At 37.3% G+C, this 21743-nt stretch overlaps 1 protein-coding gene across 5 annotated transcripts in view; it reads right to left on the bottom strand.

Moving 5' to 3' along the window:
- Positions 1-21743, bottom strand: part of cacna1ia (calcium voltage-gated channel subunit alpha1 Ia) — a 167993-nt gene that overhangs the window by 105574 nt on the left and 40676 nt on the right. For all 5 annotated transcript variants that reach the window (XM_048203435.1, XM_048203450.1, XM_048203445.1 and 2 more), the window contains exons 2-3: positions 9316-9427; positions 2550-2683 (exon numbers count right to left, since the gene is read on the bottom strand). In XM_048203435.1, the coding sequence (XP_048059392.1) occupies positions 2550-2683; positions 9316-9427 (246 nt within the window). The remainder of the gene's footprint in view (positions 1-2549; positions 2684-9315; positions 9428-21743) is intronic.

The following is a 21743-nucleotide window of genomic DNA, read 5'->3' as shown; positions in this document are numbered from 1 at the left end:
TTAAAATGCCCCAAGATATGTCTGAGCAGTTCAAGGGATCTGTTTACATCATCTGCAAGTTGTAATTCACAGATCTGATTTTATTTTGCCCCATCTGTTTATATCCACCTAAGACATACTGGTGGTCAAAACTAATCTGTGCTATACTATAAGAAGCATATCAGCTCAGGACCAATGGGTCGCATGTATATTTTATCACTCTTTTGAAGTGCCTGCTTCCAATACAACTCAGAACTAACTAAAACAGAAGACATACAAGTTTGGGACAACATGAAGGGAAGTAAGTGATGACAGAATCTTTTATGTGAACTATTCCTTTAAACGTTCCTGACAGTCACACAGACTGCCTTGCTGTATTAGTTATAATCTGTACGGGAAGACGAACACTCTGAAAGTGTGATGAAACGGCACTACCCAACTGAACCACGCAGTGTGATACAACCCACTGGAGAGTGAAGAGAAAATCTGTTTACTGGGTCGTGGAAGTAGCATATCCACTTCAGACATTCCAGTGGGTCGTATTTTACATTTTTTAGCTGGTGTTTGCTCTCAAATCATGCTTAGCAAAATGAGAATTACGGTAAACATGCCCATGCAGTTTGCGTTTTTTAAGGCTTTCTTGCTCAGTAATACATATTTCATGAGTGAAATGTAATAAATTCAGTGTTTCTCTCAGTACTTTCTTCCATCAATACCTTCCCTCAAGCACTCAATGTACTTGTTTATCTGAGTAAATATATACTTTGAAGCAGTTTTGTAATCAGCTGTTTGTCCTGAGTTGTGTTTTTAGCTAGTTAACTTGGTTTAGCTGGTCTCCCAGCCTTGCCAAGCTGGCGTTTAGCTGGTCAAACAGCCGATATTGGCTGCATTTACACTGCAAGTCTTAATGCGCAGATCCAATGTTTTGACCATATCCGATTTTTTTGCCCCGTGTGTTTACATTCACTTTAGACGCGACTGGTATCCAATATCTGTGTTTACATTAATTCCGGCCCAAAATGATTGTCATTAATAGCTTTACATGCACATGGTAGACCCTCGCAATTTGAATGGCTGTGCTATTAAAAGTATTTATATATTTCACATCGGGTGGCCATGATTACTTGCCAGAATGGATAAGTTAACAGCTGTCAGTTTCATGGATGTTTTGCAGCGCGAATCCTGATTGAACAAATATAGACTGGAAAATAAAGGTAATTTGCATTTGTTATTTTATCTACAGTCGTTAGATCAAGAATTCTGGAGTGAAATAAAGTAGCAGGTAAAATTACATTTATTTGAATGAATGATAGCGAGCAAAGAGCGAGCGAAGGTGAGAGCGCACATGAGAGAGAGAGCCTACCCAGTGAAGCTTTTGGTTTACTAAAACAAAACAAACAAACAAACAAACAAACAAAAAAACACACTAGTCTGGTCAGGCTGGAAACCCAGAAAACCACATTAAACTGGTTTTGATAGACAATATCAAAAAATACACCTTGTCAAAAAAAAAAAAAAAAAGTTTGAATCTATCACAAATCACAAAATTACTCAAAACAATTTGTGTATATGAGTATTTTCATACCAGGAATACAGGCATGGAACAGACTAATGTCTGTCATTAGACAAGGCCACATTATAGCCCATCATGTTCTAATGAGTCTAATCTTTCACTCAGCGAATCCTGCCAAACCGAGAGTAACCTAGGGTGGGGCTGCTCATTGATAAAAATCCTGTACTACCCTATTGTACTTAAATACACACTTGAATGTGCAACCAAATTAACATGCAAAAGTAGAGAAGAAAAGCTTAATGTGCTCTATGAAGAGAAAGAAAGATTGTAATGGGACGCATTTGCTCATGGCCAATTAAGGTAGTATATAATAAAAAATTAACAACCTGCATCACATTATGGCTGTGTTTCAATTTGTTCAGTCTATTAACTTATGAGGGTTTGTTTCCTGTGAGTTAGTGTGGATAGTCTGTCAGAGAGAGACTATGTGTGTATATAACAAATTAAAACATGTTTATCTTGTTCCAGCAGGTCTGTCCTGTTGATCCAATGCTTTTCCTTTCTGTTCTGATGTCCTCTTCAAAGAAACATCCAAAAAAGTTTGGTAAATGTATACTCTCATAGCAGTTTTAGCCATTTTTACATCTCTTTTTGGCAGTGAAAACTGGGAGATCTTGAAAACAGCATCAAAACAACACGTGGGATGCTTGAACTCGACATAACTGAGATCTGAAGGACTGTAGCTAAGGGGTTTGGCTTGGACATACAACAGAACAAGTTCATCAAGGCCATTCTGGAGGTAAACATGAAGTAGAATGAAGTAAACATGAAGTCTTTTAGAGATGAACTTCACAATATTAACAGTTAATCATATTCTAAATTAGCCTTTTTTTTCAGAACAACTGAATTGAAATGTCCATTAATGCAGTTCACAGAATGTAGATGTCTCTACTTAGAAAAAATAAAACCACTCAGGGTCACTTTAGCCCCTGATTCATCTGCAGCTAGAATGAATGGTATGTCAGGGAAGGTTGAAAGAAAACATAAGTGCCCTTACCCTGCCATGACGATGAAAAAGTCCAGCCTGTTCCAAGTATCGCCAAGATAACAGCGCTGGCCAAAGATCCCTAGAGCCACCATCTTCACCACCATCTCCAGTGCAAAGAAAATGTAGATAAATGCATCAAATGCCTAAAAGACAGAAAAGAAGAGATCAATAAAGGCACTTGTATAACACAATGACAGACACCATGAAATCAAAAACTAGAGTTTTGTGTCCATATTTAGCTCTGAGGCTATCATTACAGTATACTACTAACAATTTAGTTAACAATCACTGCAGAGATTTGTCCAATTAGATGATTTATTGTTTCCGTGATTCCTATATAAATCAGTGGTGGCTGGTGCTTTTCAAGAGAGAGGAAACTCAGAAAGTGACTATTTGACAGATAGTACAATGTATAGAATGTTAGATAGAATGAAAGAACAACAGATAGACAGAATGGCAGACATGACAGGAAAACATTATATTAACTTATGCAACATGATTAGTAGTGTGGATAGATCCAGTTCTCCAGATCTGGTTCAAGATCCATTCATTGCTGTGCTTTTGCTATATACTCTGCAAACGTCATTGACAGACAGACATACGATTATTTATGCAAATCCAGATGGAACCATTTCTGGTTCACAATCCATTATTTGCTTTGATTTTGCCGTTTGCTCTTCAAAATCAACCACTGATCATTCAGATTGGCTCAGGGAAGGACATAGTGACCGAAATACTTAGCAATGTGTTGCACTGCACAATTTTTCTAAAACATAATGTCTGACTGCCAATGAGAGATAATGCGATCTGAAACGAAAGGTCCCTCAAGAACCCTTGTGTAAATGAACAATTGATTATGAAGTCCAGTCAACACCCAGCCTGTTAACCCTCACTTCACCTGACCCTGGACGACCCATTTCGGATCTCATTTCCCAACCGACACTGAGATGACTGACGATCAGATCAGATGATCGGCTTGAAAGAAAGCGTTTCTTTCATAAACAATTGAGTTACACGAGTACACAGACTTTAGGAGGGCTGTTAATTAGCTTCTTACAAACACTCTGATGTGTGATTGTCGCTGTCAGAGACCCGCTGCGTTCTCATTACGACACCACAGATAGCTGGGATTTCAACGACTGATTACAGAGACCAGTCAGGCCGCAATCACCCTCATCAATGGCTTTGTTTCTCTTCTTACATTGGTCACTCGTTTTTTTAAGTTCGACACTGCGGGGATAATTATAAAGATGTGAGAAGTGTAATTTTCTTGCACACGCGTGCAGAAAATAGAATGTTTGTTACGTTGTGTCCTTAGTCACTTTGCATGTCCCCAGTTGCCAAGTAGAGCTGATACAGGTTTTGTTTCATGCTACAGTGTGTGTATGTGTGATACAAGGAGGAGGCCGTTGTGCAGCGATGCCAATTTGGACGGCCGCCCGCACGAGAAACGGAGAGTTTGAAACCGGCCGGTGCAAGCGAGCAAAACAGTACTGGTTTAAGATCCCCTGTGGGACCAGAGGACGCAAACATCCTGGCGCCAGGAGGATGCTTCCTCTAAAGCTACCTTCTTCCACGTGCCATACATGACATATGGCTCTCTATACGAGTCCGTACACACACAGCAAGCAGGAGAGAGACAGACTCTCGTTCCTGCCCACACAGTTTTCATTTCAACCCCGTCTTTTTGTTTTGCAGTCAATCCAAAAAGCTAATGTGAGAAATATCGCATTGCAGACCTTCTTCATTTGCATTTCTCTCTTCAAAACTCTTTTTACACAATGAAAGTACAGCTTTGAACAGTGAGAGCTCACTGAGGAAATACTGTCAGCCATCTTGACTTATAAAACATTGAGTCATGGCTCTCGCTCCATTTCAGCAGCACCAATGAGAAGGTAAAGCTGCCGCCTGATGCCTCTGGCCTGCCCTAACGTATGCCAATTTCATAGGTAAGCCTGAGATGTAAGGTAAGCCCACAGTCAGCATTATCTCTTAATTGGGCAGTGCACTGTAGGAAGTTATTGGGAGTTGCTATAAAACTCATTCGATATGGCGGAAAGCCTAGTAAATAGGAGAAGATCTTGATAACTTATCTCTCAGACTAAAGCCCTAAAAGATATATAATTTCATCCTTGTAAAACTTAAAGGGATAGTTCACCCCAAAAAGAAAATAACTCACCCTCATGTTTTTCCAAACCTGTACGACTTAGCAGAAAAGACGATATTTTGAAAAAATAATTTTTTACTGTTTGGGCCCTACTGGCTTTCATCGTATGGCCAAAACATTTTTCAAAATATCTTCTACAGAAGTCATTCAGGTTTGGAATGACATGAATGTGTATACATAATGACAGAAAATTAATTTGTGAGTGAACTATGCCTTTAAGCGGTAAGCTTTTGCATCAAATCAAATTGGTCTGTGCCTTGATTATTGTGAACACAGGGCTAATGAATCTAGACAGTGTTGCAAAATGTCTGAGGGTGTTGCACATACAGAGGATGTTCACAATAGACAGAAGTCAAAATCACCAACCTATAACCATCCCTTATGGCACTGTTCAAGAACAGGAGCATATAAATTCATCTCATATTGATGTGTCGTGAGGACAGGCGGCCCGCAAGAGCCCTGTTTTATTTATGAGATACAGAGAGAGTTTATATTGCATACATATCTGAAATCTTGTTTAAAAAAAAACATGACTGATTTTTTTTTTTTTTACAATGGGACACAAAAGAAATCATTTTGAAAAATTTTACTGGTTTGTCTTTCCCTAAAATTACAATGAATGGCTTTTAAGCTGAAAGTCCCCATGTAGTGAAAATCAAGGTTTTAATGTTGTTTATATGTCTATGTAGTGTTTTAAATATGCTTTAAAAGGTAGAGAGTAAAATTTCAAAAACAAAAACTGTTTGGAAGTTAGTCAGGCCGACACCAACAACAAATGTCTAACCAATCAGCATTAGGGGGCGTATGATGGCCGAGGAGAGAGAATGAGCAAGAGGAAGATTTGAAAAAAGAAAAAAGAAACTGCAGAAGGAGAAATGGGACACTATACAAAAGAGCTCAAAAGAATATCACTGGAATGAAGGTTTATGACTGGGCAAGCGCTTTAGGACCCGCGTTTATATTTGTAAAGCTTTCCAATGCTGGAGAGAGCTAAGTGGGAAGGCCTGAAAACAGACGCGGAGGCTGTTTTGATCCCGCTACTCATGTGAGTACACTGGGTTTTGATTGTCTGGAGCTGCTGTGCTGTTGGCGACTAACAACGAACACTTTGTATTAACTCTTGTGTACTGTAGGTTCATTTTTTTTGTGCTTCCTACCAATCACGTCAATGTGCTGGAGGGCTTTAGCATATCATTGAATATGCTCTGAAGCAGGGGAGTCTCAAGAGAAGTCAGGTTATCCCAGTATATTTTTCTGTTGCTATGAAAAATTGTGTACATTTAGCAATATAGCAGGTGAATTATGTATATGATGTATTGTACAATGTTATTATGAACTATATGCCTTTCTCCACTGACATTCTAAGTTGTTCAAAGCATTTCTAAGGATACTGATTTTTAGAAGGCAGCTGTCTGACTCTGAGATGGCAAATGAGAACATGGTTTGTATAACACATTATTAGCTGTTTGATAATGTAGTCAAGCAAAAGGCTAGTCATAATAATTACTGTTATGTGTCCGACGTTATAAAGACTGATACATAAAACACATTACCATTCTTATACATCAGCTTAGTAGACAAGTCTGTATAATTCACTCTTCCACTTCTTCTGAATCAGTATCTGGTTCAAACATATAATGGCTGAATTAAACCAGTATTTCCACTTGCCATTGTGCAGTGTTTACTAGAGTAAAGTTGACCTAGTGGATCTCTGAGCTCGTGCAAGTGAGTGGAGGTGGGGCTAATTTGCATATTTATAATTCTGTATAATAAACGTCGCAAGGGTGTAGAGTTACATTCAAGCTTTTAAGGCATGAAGAATTTTTTTTCACAGCAACGTAATTTTGGTGATCAAATATTAGTTTTAAGCGATAAAATGATTGACTGCAGGGGGACATTAAAAAAAGACGCAAAAGCACTAAAAGTGATCATGTACTGTATTCTAAGTCTTCTGAAAACATACAATAGATTTGAATGCCACCACACCCAAATTTAAGTCGTTAAAATGCCTTCTGTACTGTTAATTGCTACGAGGCCCTTTTTACACTAGTGTGTTTTCGTTTTAAAATGCATAACTTTTGCTACGGTTAAGCCTGGGGTCTGTGCCATGACTGTAGTTGAACAAACTCAGGGTTACAGGATTAGTTTCAAGTTGACAAAACCAAACCACTCCAATCTGGCTTTGTTGGTAGCATGATGCTTATCATCCACTTTCTCTGCCAACTCGGGCTTTGATCCTGAGTTTGTGGAGCGAGTGCACATGAATGCGTGACTTGTGAAGTTAGTTTATATAGTTGATAATATATAGTGATAGAGACTCAAACAAGATCAACAAGGTCATGTACACTGTAGTAATTTTTAAAGAGTTATCTATTGATTCTACAGCTTATTTATATTACACATGATCTGTATATATTAATATTCATTTAAACTAAATGCTTAATGACTGTTAAACTAAAATTGCTTGTGTGTAATGGATTACTAAAAATATAGATCATATAATAATTATATAAATCATATATAAATCATAAAATAATTCTAATTATCTTTAAAGCCAGACAATTTCATTGTTAAATATTTGTTTTTACTATATAGTGACCTTTAATTTGGAGGAAGAGAAACTGGGGGAGTGACTTTATTGCGTTGGATGGGTCAGTGTCACTTTGCTCACATATGATTGGTCTAATTTCAGTTTGAGATCTCTTACCCAGAACAAAACCTGTCCCGGAGCATATTAGCCGTGGAGCGTAAGTTATTATGGTGATGAACACCGCTAAAAGCCACTTTCGTGGTACCTAAAACCCAGGATTGGCGCAAACTAATCTGAAACTTAACTGGCTAGCCAGCTAATCCAGCTTCACAGTACAGGCCCCTGGCATCTACACTATTCAGACCCGGTTTTAGTTTGAAAACCCCAGCGTTGCATTTCAGTGTTAACAGATGAAAACGGAGACTTTTGAATACAAAGGCATGGCTACCAGAACATGACAATAACAGACCAGATATGTCTCTCAACGGCTCTGTGACAGACCAGGGCCTGAGTTGAACACAAAAGCATGATTTAAAAATGACGAATCATACAAATTTATTGAAAACTACTGACTCAAATGGATGATTCGTTCATGAATATGACACTTCTTTCATAATGTCTTCAGAAGACTAGAAATGCAGTGCGTCATCATATTTACCCCCATTTATAATACTTTTATGTTGTTGAAACCCCCAGTCTACATTCATTGTACCTAAACGGAAAATAGCGACCAACCACATCATTCAAAATATCTCCTTTTTGTGCTCCACGAAAGAAAGTAAATTATACAGGTGGAACAATATGAGAGTGAGTAAACAATGACAGTTTTAAGGTGAGCTAATCCTTTAATGGAGTGTGTTCATGTTTAAGCTGTACAACGAAAGATGAACTGGAGCAGTGCCATAGGCAACGGTTTTTCAAAACACACAACGATCATGTACATTTTTATGTGAGGTCTCTGAACAGACTCCCTGGAACCAGCCATCACATCCAGGCAAGCTAATGAACACAGCAGGGCTCCTGGGACAGTGGATACATGGAGAGTTTAGAGGACACATGAAAATGTCCCTAAAGCTCCCAAAAGATGACATAAGCAATTAAAGGCCATCCTTTGTCAACACAATCCCCCCCGAGTTTTGTCCGCTTCGTCAACCTCACAGAGAGAGAGCCTCATTAACCACAGAGAGTTGTGATGATAATAAATGGAGGGAAAGAGAGGAGGAAGATTGTGACTTGAGAGAGGATGGACTGGGAGTCTGTGTATGAACCTTTAACTCTCTTCAAATGACATCAATAAATGCATTTTGACAAGGCACATTATCACATTCAGGGCCGGTCTTTTGTATCAGGTTGATTTTATATATCTGAAAAGATAGAAAGACAGATTTACTGTTCCAAAACCTACTGACCGTCCTATGGAGGCAGCAATTTAAGGCACCGTAGGCATGCTCCCCCAGTTGAAAGCTATTCAAAAAAAGGTAACAATCTTAACTATGCTAGTTAAGATTTTATCTCATGCAACACCTTATCCCTGGGGCTGTCAAGGTTCAACTGTGTACCTTATCTACTTGTAAAAAAGTTGCATATTAGTACCTTAAAGTAGTAATATGTACCCTTAAGGTACTACTATGAAACTTTTAAGGGTAAATACTATTTTTGCACTTTTTTTTTCCTGAGAGTGCAGAAAGGATTGATAAAAAAGATGGTGGACAAAGTGAGAGAAATTTTGATTACAAATATATATATGTAATTCAATACAATTACTAGAGTAATATACTTATTAGAGCATCATGAAAAAAAGTATCATATCACTAATTTTTTAGGCATGATCACAATCCATGATTTGACAATTCTTTATCATGTTGGTTTTTAAGGCTATTTTGCAAGTTAGTGAGCAGTACAGCCAAACTAATTTCCCTATTTAAAAATAAAGTCCAACAAGGGAACAAAAAATAAAAGAAAAAAAGAATGACAGACTATTTTGTTCCATGACAATTACAATGCTGCCTTAGTAGGTTGATCGCTAGGTTTTGGAAAAGAGCTAGTTTGTATGTAGGCCTATATATGTCCATACTGACCTGTAGTATCTGACAGCGCTCCGAGGTGCAGTCGATGTTTTCGCAGGGCTGGTACATTCCAAGAGTGACGCAGTTCAGCAGTATCACCATGATACTGATCCGCTCGAACCATGTGAGGAAGTATATGTTAAGGCTAATTTTTTATCAGCAGACACATAAATGCAGTAATACACAAAAATAGACTTTTCCATTTTCTGAAAAGGGTGCTTACCTGAGGGAAAATTGCTATGAAGATGCTAGGATGTACAGTACTGTTAAAAAGTTTGGAGTCAGTAATATTTTTGTAAAGAAATTAATATTTAATAAGCAAAAATGCATTAAATTGATCAAAAGTGAAAATAAAGACAAAATTTTTCTATTTCAAATAAATGCTGTTCTTTTGAACATTCTATTTATCAAAGAAAATGTATCATGGTTTCCATAAAAACATCACACTGAGGACTGGAGTACTCTTTAAAAAAAAAAAAATTAATGGTAGTGAAGCAATGTAGTTTTGCTAGCAGAATGAGTTCCATGCTGAAATGTAATGTTTAGGGTTTTGGATTTATTTATGTGACAGGTGAGTATTTAATGTTCCCTATTCAAATTGCAGATTTATCTACCATTATAAGCAGTGTTTGGGGGTTGATTAATGCCTTAGCAAACACCACTAATAATGATAAATCCGAAAAGCAAATCTTGTTGTAAATATTCACCAGTCAACATGAGATATAACATCATGTGGATTTTGGATGTATATTAGTTTACGTGAATGGTGCGGTTTATTCGTGCCAACGTAACCTCATTAAATTAATAAACATTACAATGTATGAATTGGACAACTCAATTAATACAACCTTCACAGAGAGTAGAAGCACATCATAAAGAAACACAAAAACAAATTGAAACCTCCCTCCTCCCTCAGGCCTGTTAGCTGGAGTGAAATCTTCAGGCCTCTCCACTAAATCTCTACAAGCCTCATCTCTTCACCTTTATGGACCATTTCTTTTTCAATTTACTCTACTCCGTCTTTTCCTCCGGCTTGGTCAACCTTTTAGCGAGCTATTTTTTTCTGTTTGCACATACCGTCTGCCCCTCCTCGTTTAACTTCCTCATTCACTCCATCATGTTTCTCTCATTCTCCCTCCATCTTGCCTCTAATCTTCAACACTTGCCTTTTATTTCCTGTTTTCATGAAACATTTTCTAGTGTTTGAACTATGTTAGCCACAGGGCAAAAGGGCTGCTGATTTTGCTTTGTGCTGGATCTAACAGCGCTATACATTCCTCAATTAATTAGGACAGACAAAAATGCACTGCGCCGGAAATAGGCTTCTGGCACTCAGTAAAATGTGATTTATGGGCAATTTTTAATTTTTTTTTTTTTTTGCCCTTCAACCTCATCCAAACTTCCAATGAGAAAAAAAAAAGTACATTTCAATATGCATGTGCTATTAGACTAAGGGATTTGCCACAGTGTTGGCCACACTTTGAACTTGTGTGTGTAATATTGTAAAAAGCCTTGCAGGCTTGTGTTCCTGCTTTAATCATTAGAATGGAGACCGCAACCCCCATAGGGGTAAAGCAAGCATCCGCATCATGCAGCAAAGCGTTCGCTATGGTTACTACAGGAAATTGCTCCTTTCTTTTTTATATTATTGTTGATACCTCATCAGGTTCTGAGGCGGGCTTTTGGCAGAGGGAAAAAGCACCCACAGAAACACTTAAATGACATTAAAGGGACAGGAGCACAGAATCAATCTCACAGAACACATCAGAAAGAGAGAGGGAGAGAGAAAGAAGGAGTGAGACAAAGCCGATAGGTTGACAGAAACATGGCCTGTTTATTTAAGGAAAGATGGAAGGAAGGCTGAAGGAGTGTGAAATGAGACAATCACATGCACAGAGGGAAAACATTTCAATCAAAAATGTTATTGGGAAAAAAGGTAGATAGACACAGTGGGATCATTGAGGATGAGGAATTGCACTTGATTTTGCATCTGGACCTGATATCAAGTGGCAAACAAACAGTTTCAACACTGTCTATTATTCAAGTTATTATTAATATTACCATGAACTGCATAGGCCCAAGATATGCAAAATCAAATAAATATAAAATTAAAGAAAATTAAAGAAAAAAAAAAAACTAAACTAAAATGTAAAAAATGAAAGAATGAAATGGAAAATCACTGGTACAAAAATTAAAGGATAACTTTGCCAATTTTCAACCAGCTTCCAATTGTTACAATGTCGGTAGAATATGTAAACGTATAATGTGTTTTCTTTCTCTGTTACCTGTGCTCAATACAAACAATACAAAGCTGGTTGAAAATCTGTGAAGTTGTCTTTTAAATCGAAATAAATATTCAAAATTGTATAGTTTCAGAGATACAAAGGCTAGCTTATCTTGTAAATACACACTGTCAATGGGGCAGTACCCTTTCAAAAGATACTAATACAATTTAGGTACTAATATAACTTTACCGTAGGTACTAATGTGTACCTTTAAGGAACTAAAATGCACCCTTTAGAGGTAAATCAGGTACAAGCTTTTGTAAGGGTACAGCCCCAGTGACAGCTTTTGTAAGTTTTTCGCTGAGATCGTAGGGTATTTTATTGTATGTGGAATTGTGGATAGATATATAGTTCACAGGGACACAGTTATTTGTTTTAAAATGTCCTTGTTATGCTTTTTCAGATATTACCTGTCATGTAGTTTGTAATATAGCTGCTTGTGAATACAAAAGGTCTTCAATGTTTTAAAGATCAAAGTGCATGATAAATTGAGTTATTGTCTCCCAAAAAAGAACCAATTTTGAACTGCCTGAAAGGAGTCATCAATAATCTTTGATGACTCCTTTACTCTAATACAGTCTTACTTCCTGTACAAACCTACGTAGATTTGTAACAAATATGCACAATACTAGCCTAAGGTCTTCATCGTCTGTCTGCAAACAATGTCTACTTTGAACCACCCTCAAACACTGTAGTTGTACCTGAGGGCTGGAAGAATTTGGTTCATGTTGTCGACATTTTGAGAAGATGCTGTTTTCTATGCTGCGATAGCAAGTCTACTTTTTATGCATTTCCAAAGGACTCGCAATCGAATTGACACTGTAAAACTGACACCATTGTTACTGTTCGTATCACTGTATATACAAATACTGAGGAAGCTTCCGGAGCTGAAATTCAAATATCGTAATGGCCATTTCTTTTCCGTCACATGCCGTAAGTGGTAGACCAATCACAACAGACTGAGCCATCTGATCAATCAGAGCAGAGAAGTTTCTCGGAAAGGAGGTGTTTAGAGAGACAGAATCCTTTATTGAACCGTTTTAGACACTGAGAAAGTGCAATGTATGAGAAAATTCAAGGGTGTGTGATAAGTGTGATTAGCGATGAAACAAGTTCATTTTGAGAGCAGCTCCATCAGTTGCAAGTGCTAGCTGATTAAGACAGACCCAGCTTATGTTTAAGTCAACATAATACAGAGACAACAGAGGTGGAGGAGGAAGGGGCTTGCTGTAATTGGCACCCTGAAGGGAAAGAAACCAGAAGCACTGTAACATTGTTGGATTTGGCATTAAGATGGACAGGACACTAGTGGATCGAGGGGTGAGACACACTGAAGCAGGATTAGAGGGAAGAACAGGTGTAGACAGCTCATTTTGTAGTGTAAGTGAACCTTTGGCCTGAAGGGCTAAAGGGTATATATATATATATATATATATATATATATATATATATATATATATATATATATAAAACAAATGACAAAAACATTATATATATATATATATATATATATATATATATATATATATATATATATATATATATATATATATACACAATATGATAATAAATGTATAAAGCAGTAACCCTCCCCGTCCCAATTAACACAGTTTGACACTAGGGCAGATAAAGTCTAATTTCTCCTCTTTTGTAATGATGTGTGTGAATGACGGTGAAATGAAAGGTGAGGGTTGGGGGGTTACTGTCAGTCCGAGGGTTGGAGACAGTGAGCAAAGGGAATGAGAGGCAGTTGATGAGGAGAAAGGGACCTATTTTGGGATATTCTGCTCCCCCGGAGACTTTAATAATGAGGCCAGGACTATAGGTCCCACAGATGACACAATATTTATCTCACAATGCTGAACAAATTCAGATTTAAATGACCCACCGTGCTCTGCAGAAGCATACCAAACAGATTTGACGAATAAAGTAGTGTGATGTAAGTCAACGGTGAAAGCACATGTAAATGTTTTCTCACACAAAAACAGGCTGCAGGTGTGACATCTGGTCCTGTGCATGAGCTAATTCATCTACAATAACAGTTCTGTCCATCTCATTTTCTCTCTAAAATTGCAATTTTAAGTCATTGTACCTGATATAAAGACTGCTTAAAAACATACAGTGGATAATTTAATTCACATTCCTCCTAAGATGTCTAATTTTGATGAAAGGCCCCTTGCACCCATGCCACCAGCACCCGGTGGCTTTAGGAGAACAGAGCACGGTGGGCAATAGGGGTGTGACGAGATCTCGTGTCACGAGATCTCGCGAGACTAAACTGTGACGAGATTTCTCGTCGAGGCGAAAAGTAGTCTCGTGATGTTGCCATGACAGAGTGGTTAGGATGATTAGGAAAGAATGCCACCGCTACGTTTACATTACGCATCCACTATCGTTTTGCTTTGTATTTAAATAAAAAACATTTAATTCAGTTGGATAACGGTCGCCGGCGCTCCATATTCACAGAGTTACGCGCGGTCGCTGAAAGTGAAAGTAAACACAAGCGCGTATTCAATACGATTTTAATACCCCGCATTTTGAAAGCGGCTCACTGATGAATACAGATATCTCTCAATATGAAAGCTATTTTAGACTGGGCAGTGTAGTTGTAACCATCTCTTAGCTCTGTATCAAAGAAAAATGTTGGTCTTATTTGCACTTTGAATATTGAGAGAGTGCGATTATGGTTGCACTTATTGTAAAGTGTTAGCATAAAAATGAATAACAGTTTTCTCTTAATCTTATTAAGCACAAACAATAAGGTTTCATTTGTTAACTTTAGTTAATGCACTGTGAACTATCATGAACTAACAACGAATGACTATTTTTATTAACTAACATTAACAAAGATTAATAAATACTGTAGCAAAGATATTGCTCATTGTTAGTTGATGTTGGTTAATACATTAATGTTAATAAATGAGACCTTATTGTAAAAGTGTTAACATTTTTATTTATACTGTTTTTATTTCTATGATCAGTTTGTGGAAAGGAGTTCAGTTAGGAGGTCAAAAGCTGTAGAAGCTCATAAATCATGTACAGTAAGGTCTGAAGAGACTGAAATCATACAAAAGAGAAGTCAGTCAGTTGAGTTTGTGGCAAAACCTTTTACAGTACTTGAGTATTGTTGTCTTTTACTGCATATGATAATTCATACTCAGAAAGTAGAACTGAAATTACATTGATTACAAGATGATTAGTTAAAACATTTCAAATACACCTGCAGAATATTTTTTCTAGTCATGTATTTCGCCGTCCCGTCTCGTCTCGTGAACTCAATCTCGAGTCTCGTCTCGTCTCGTGAGATACTTGTCTCGTCACACCCCTAGTGGGCAATATGCATTTAAGTATATAAATATAGGAGGACTATGTCAGTCGTTTGTATTTGCCACAATTCCTGCTACCAGCTGGTGGCGATACGACTATAACTACATTTTGGCATGTAGATGTCTTCAGGCCAGGACTCTTATCAAACATGTGAAGTTTGGGGCAGATTGGACATTGTATGCCTGAGTTACAACAGCTTCCTATTTCATGGCACGCCCTTCAGCGAAAACCACAACCAATTCTGAAACCCATATCAGATGTAAATTTTCACCACTTCTGACGTGTGTGCAAAGTTTCATGAGTTTTCGAGCATGTTTAGGCTATCAAAAATGTGATTCATTTAGGAGAAGAAGAATAATAGATCGGGCAATTACAACAGGGTCCTCACACCATCGGTGCTCGGGCCCTAATAATGCATTAATTAGAAAATACTTTTACCCAATAAAGCAATGAGAGTTTGAAAGTGTCCAAAACCTCTCTAAAATCAGCAAACTAGCTTTTCTAGGCTGGATTAAGTCTCTTTTTTTTCAGCAGTGCAGCTCACTGAGCTTTATAAGAACATCTTCAGCAGCCTTGAGGGGAGAAGTGTCCTATTTCTTAACAATGAATGACTGATTCATTGAATCACTTTTTTTTTTCTTCTTTTTTCTCAATCACTTTGAATCAGCAAATCGAAACTGGGAACAGGGTATTACAGATTCTCTCACAAACTGTCATCATATGTCTTCTTTCAGTCATTCTCTCTCTGATGCAGGCTTCTGAGGCAGGTTTGAACATTATCCAATGATCACTCACGCTAAGCAGAACCTCTTTTGCCTCGGACAACCTACAGCCCCACAGAGCTGTTCAAATAATGCAGCCATCGCTCAGCTGACTGCTTCGGCGTTCCGCTTCAACCACGTAACTCTCAGTGGAAAAGGGAACAAATTCCAGAAGCACTCCCACCACCCTCCGTGCATTAGCATTAAGTGTGCGTATGCAAAGAGCTCGCGGGCAGTGTGTTTTGAAGTGTGTGCAACACATGCTCTGGTTATTGGTGTTAAGAGATGTTAAGAGGAGGATTAATAACGGCAGTTAACTAAAACCTTTCACCGTTATCTCGCCATAAAAGCGAGTATGCGTGTCCCTTGAGTACTCTACAGCTCTGTAAAGTGAAACAGTGTGGATTTCCCTTGTGTACAATCGACAGAGCACCTCTGAACTCTGCCTGCAACATTGTCCTTAATTGTGTGGGTTTGTACGTGCAGTTTGAACTTTGCCTGCTCTTCTGGTACACTGGGTGTGTGTGCGAGTGATTGCGTGCTGCACTCTCGTTAGAGGAACGTGTGGTGTGAAATGTGAGTGTCCGTGTGAAACTCTGTCGACGAAGGCCGTGGTGACTCATAGCTGCCTGTGGGAGCAGACTCATTTTCCAGTAAAATTAAAAATTCACTCCAGTCCTCTAATCCAAGATTAACTCTCCAAACCTATCTAACTAATATTAACCATGATCAGCAGAACAGTAGGAACTGATATCCGAGCAGTAGACTCTTTATCGACTGAAGATCGGATACATGGGAATGAGAAGAGCAGGTCACATGACTTGATTTTCTAAGAACATAGTAACTGAAAGGTACTGAGGGGTGCATTTAAAGGGATGGTTCACCCTAAAAAGTCTGTCATCAATGTCGTTCCAAACTCATAAGACTTTTCATTTTTCAAAAACATTGAACAGCAAACATACATATAGAGCACTCAAATATGGTAAATAGAAGCTCAACAACCATACTTGCTTGATATGAGAGAATAAATTCATTGGTTCTCACACATCAAGCAAACATGTTTGAGCTCTACCAAACTTGAGTATTCTATGTACATTCGCTGATCTATGTTTATACGTGAAAAAAGCTTAAATTAATCTGTGCATCATACAAAGTAATTGTGTCTCTTCAGAATACTTGGATTAAACTGCTTGATTCAAATGGATTTATTTTAAAATCTTTTTACCAACATTTTAAAGTAGGTAAAAAATATTGATTTCTAGTTTTTAATCGATTCTCATTTTTACGAACCGATATCGATTCTTAAATCCCAAGAATCGATTAGTCTAGTCTGTTTTCAGTTGATGAATGAATAGAATATGTAGCGCCTCCCATCCATTAAAATCGCAATGATCTTTTGCTTTGTTACTTTTGATATGAAGCAAAGTCTCAGATTTCAAATGTCATCCATCTTATTATGAGATTCAAAAAATTGGCGCTGATTAAATGTGGCGTGACAGATCGCTGTAGCGCCTCAGTTAAAGAGAAGCGGCAGCACGGAGCGCATGTGAACATCCTCTCCTCCGCTTTAATACCAGTTACAGCGTGAAATAAACATGACTAAACTTCTGAAGGTGTGTTAAAATATACAGTACAACTTACTGAAATCCCTATCATGTCTCGTGTAATAGCTCAATCAGTGTTTCAACCTCGGAAAGACGTCAATAAAACAGCTTGTAGGCTAAACAATGTCACGTAACGTTAAATTTACCTCAGAAAAAACATATTCAGTGACATAAACTCATTAGTCAGCTAGAAAAGTGTACTCTAGAAAGCAACATTCTGATAAATATAGCTATGCACTGTTACATATTCATTATAATTTTTTATGTTCTTCAATATTTAATGCATGTTTGAATAAATCAGTTATGACAGCCGTGATTTAAATGTTTATATTAAAAAAAAAAACGAATTGGAGTAGAAATATGATTATGTAATTCTAAACTTTATTTATAATAAAAACATCATTGAGTGTAATTTAAGTGTTTGTATATAAGTTAATTTAACCTTCAATATTATAGTAAAGTAGTACCAACTGACTCCCATGTGTAGTTTACAGCATTATTAGTTGAGAGATTTTTTCCTCTAGAAAGTTTGCCATGTACTGTAACTGAAATACTACATCCAAAATAATCGATATTGAATCAAATCGAAATCGTAATCGAATCAAATCGAAAGCATGTGAATAGTAATTGAATCGGATCATGAAAATTGTGTCAATACCCAGCCCTATTTTGAAGCATCAAAGTTCTGAGTTAATAGACTTTCAGTAGAGGGACAGAAATCTCTCAGATTTAATTAAAAATATCTTAATTTGTGTGAACAAAAGCCTTATGGGTTTGGAACGACATGAGAGTTAGTAATTGATGAAAGATTTTTAATTTCTAGGGGTAAACTAACCCTTTAAGCCCTATTCACACCAACACAAATGATCAGCACAGATTTTGCCACCAATTTGTCTATTCAGAATAACACGAAAAAGCAGCAGACAGGTTGAATAAAAATGCATATTCATTCTCTGACAGTAGAAATCAGAAATACCCAAGTACACAAAGTTGAAATTTAAAGCTTTTGCAACATTACAAATGTCTATACTGTCACTTTTGATCAATTTAATGCATCCTTGCTGAATAAAAGTATTTTATTTCCAAAAAAAATTACTGACCCAAAACTTTTGGACGGTAGTGATGTTACACAAGTTTTCTATTTCAGATAAATGCTGTTCTTTTGAACATTCTATTCATCAAATAATCCTGAAAAAAAAAATGTACACAACTGCTTTCAACATTGATAATAATAAGAAATGTTTCTTTAGCAGCAAATCATCATATTAGAATGATTTCTGAAGGATCATGTGACACTGAAGACTGGAGTAACGATGCTGAAAATTCAGCTTTGACATGACAGAAATAAATTGCATTTTAAAATACATTCAATAGAAAACAGTTATTTTAAATTGTAAAAATATTTCACAATATCACTGTTTAGCTGTATTTTGGATCAAATAAATGAAGCCTTGGTGAGCAGAAGAGACTTCTTTTAAAAAACATTAAAAAATCTTACCTACAATAGAGGGCATTCACACAGGACATGTTCTTGTTTGTTAAAAACAAAAACTAGACATGACTAACACAACAGAAAGTAACAAAAGATGTCTCAACTATGTGCATTTTGTGTACTTGGATATTTCTGATTTCTATTGTCAGAGAATGAATCACTTGTGTTGGTGTGAATAGGGCTTAAAGGGTTGGTTTACCCCTAAAAATTTGCTATATTTTGGATCAAATAATTGAAGCCTTGGTGAGCAGAAGAGACTTCTTTTAAAAACATTTAAAAATCTTACTGTTCAAACACTTTTGACCGGTAGTGTATACATTCACTCGAGTTGTACTCCAGCAGCACTGTATCATGGGTACTGAAGTCTCCAAAATTGTCAGCCCAATCCAGTCTGTACTTTCACATTCTGCTAAATCACTTCAGGTCTTTCCATCATTTCTCTCTTCGTACATTTCCTCATCTTTTTTTTTTCTGCTGGATTAATTACAGTGCACATGCTGGTCAAGAGCGCAGTGTGTTGAGCCTGCAGATAAAGTAGGCAGACACTGGCTGTATGTCACTACTCAAAGTGAGACATGCACACACAGAGTACACACTTCACTAAAACCATTGACCTCCTCAACAGCCTCATCATGTTAAGACAGAAACTCTCAGCTGAACACACTGCAATATTCATGCAAACATCAGCAGCTGGAGACTACGGAGTACAAATCTCACATATCTCAAAATCACAACTGAATCTTGCAAATGTGAGTACAGTGCTAAGAAAACAATAGGCTAGCCCTCATCCCTGTTAAAAAAAAATTACATTTATAAAGCACATATTAATTCAATATGAATTCTCTCCCAGCTGACATTAGGGAAGCACAATTGGTACGTACTATTAAATCTCATCTTAAAACATTTTATTTCAGGATAGCTTTTACATGACTACTGTTTTATTTATATATCCTATCCTTGTATATCACAACTGACTGTTCAACTACTGAAAATTAATGCACATCCCAAAATGGTATTGTAGCCATTACACTGGGGTTGTAAATTAATTTTCAATAATTCAACAACCCAAAGCTAATATTCTTCTACCGCAGGGGTGCCCAATCCTGTTCCTAGAGATTTGCCTACCTGCAGAGTTCAGATCCAACCCTGATCCAACATACTTGTCTTTATTCATCAAGTGTTCCTGAAGATTTTATTTAGGCCTTGTACACACTAATATGTTTTCATCTGAAAACGCATCTTTTTCTCTCTCTGTTTTGCCTTCCATCCACACTGAAATGGTGATTTTTTTCCTGCGAAATTTGAAAACGCTCTCCCAAGTGGATACATTTGAAAACGCTGTCTTCACGTTGTAGTGTGGACTGTGAAAATTTAGAGTTTACTGATGTTTCTGTGTGGATAACAAACATTTGGAAAACACTAGTGTGGATGGAGAGCATTTTGAAACGAAAACGCCGTTTTCACATGTACCTGGATTAATGTAGACATAGCCTTAGCTGGTTCAGTTGTGTTTGATCAGGGTTGGAGCTGAACATTCAGGAAGGTAGATCTCCAGAAACAGGATTGGGCACCCCTACAGGTTTTACCACATATACCATACACATTTCAAACAATAAAATCAAAATGCTACCTTAAATAACACATGAGTGCTTTTGAAAATGTGTTGTCTGCACTACCGCCCAATTAGTTGAAACATGAATACCAGCCCATATTACATACTTCATAGTCATCTGGTCACCTTAATCAGATGACGACTAAAAAAATAACTAAAAGCCACATGCATTTGCATAATATACTAAAAATAATCAATATTAGCATTAACGTTGAGTGAGGCTTTCCTTTATCTTGTCATGCCCACACAACCTACGTATAGGCCTTTCAGCACTGTTCTGCAAGTCCATGAGCATCACACTCAAGCCCAGCTGTGTTTAGCTGGTTCTGCGACAACTGTTTTCTTCCATCTACATTTTAAATAGTTGAAACTTCATTGTAATTTTATGAGGAGCCTAGAGCAATAATAAACAGCTTCTTCTTCAAACAAAGAGCAAAGTGTGTTTAAGTTGTTTTCATTTAAAACTTTATGCATTTCTATGCATTTGTAGAGGCCAGTAGAGGACATCGTGCAGCACAGTGCACTTACAAAAAGAACAGACTGCAGTGGAACTGAACACCTTGTATCCACTGTCACACTGAGACGTGAATATTGAATGTGATGCTTCCTACATTACCCATAAAAAAAAACACTTAAAAATACAGACGGTACATACAGACAAAAAATATAGACTCTATTTTTAGCATAGCATTTAGACTGGGACTAAATATTAAGATATTAAAGGATTAGTTCACTTTCAAATAAAAATTAGCGCAAGCTTTACTTACCCTCAAGCCATCCTAGTTGTATATGACTTTCTTCTTTCTGATGAACACAATCGGAGAAATATTAATAAATATCCTGACACATCCGAGCTTTATAATGGCAGTGAACGGGGTTCACGAGTATGAGCTGAATAAAGTGTCTCCATCCACATCTATCCATCATAAACATATTCCACACGGCTCCGGTGGGTTAATAAAGGCCTTCTGAGGCTAAGCGATGCATTTGTGTAAAAAAATATCCATATTTAACAAGTTATGAGGTAAAATATCAAGCTTCCGCCAGACAGCCTTTCCATATTCAACGTACGAAGAAAGTGTAAAACTCTTGCAGTTCAAAAAGCTTACGCTACGTCCTACGCCTTCCCTATTCAACTTACGGAAAAAGCTTAACTGATGCGACGCCAGTTTACACTTTCTTAGTAACTTGAATACGGAAGGCGATCTGGCAGAAGCTAAATATTTTACTTCATAACTTGTTAAATATGGATATTTTATTACACAAATGCAAGGACTTCATTAACCGGAGCCATGTGGAGTACACGTTTATGATGGATGGATGTGGATGGATGCACTTTCTTCAGCTCATACTCGTGAA

The sequence above is a fragment of the Megalobrama amblycephala genome, linkage group LG1 (assembly GCF_018812025.1).
Source record: "Megalobrama amblycephala isolate DHTTF-2021 linkage group LG1, ASM1881202v1, whole genome shotgun sequence".
Classification (NCBI taxonomy): Eukaryota; Metazoa; Chordata; class Actinopteri; order Cypriniformes; family Xenocyprididae; genus Megalobrama; species Megalobrama amblycephala.
The sequence above is the reverse complement of the archived record's forward strand: the minus strand, read 5'-3'. Positions and strand labels throughout refer to the sequence as shown.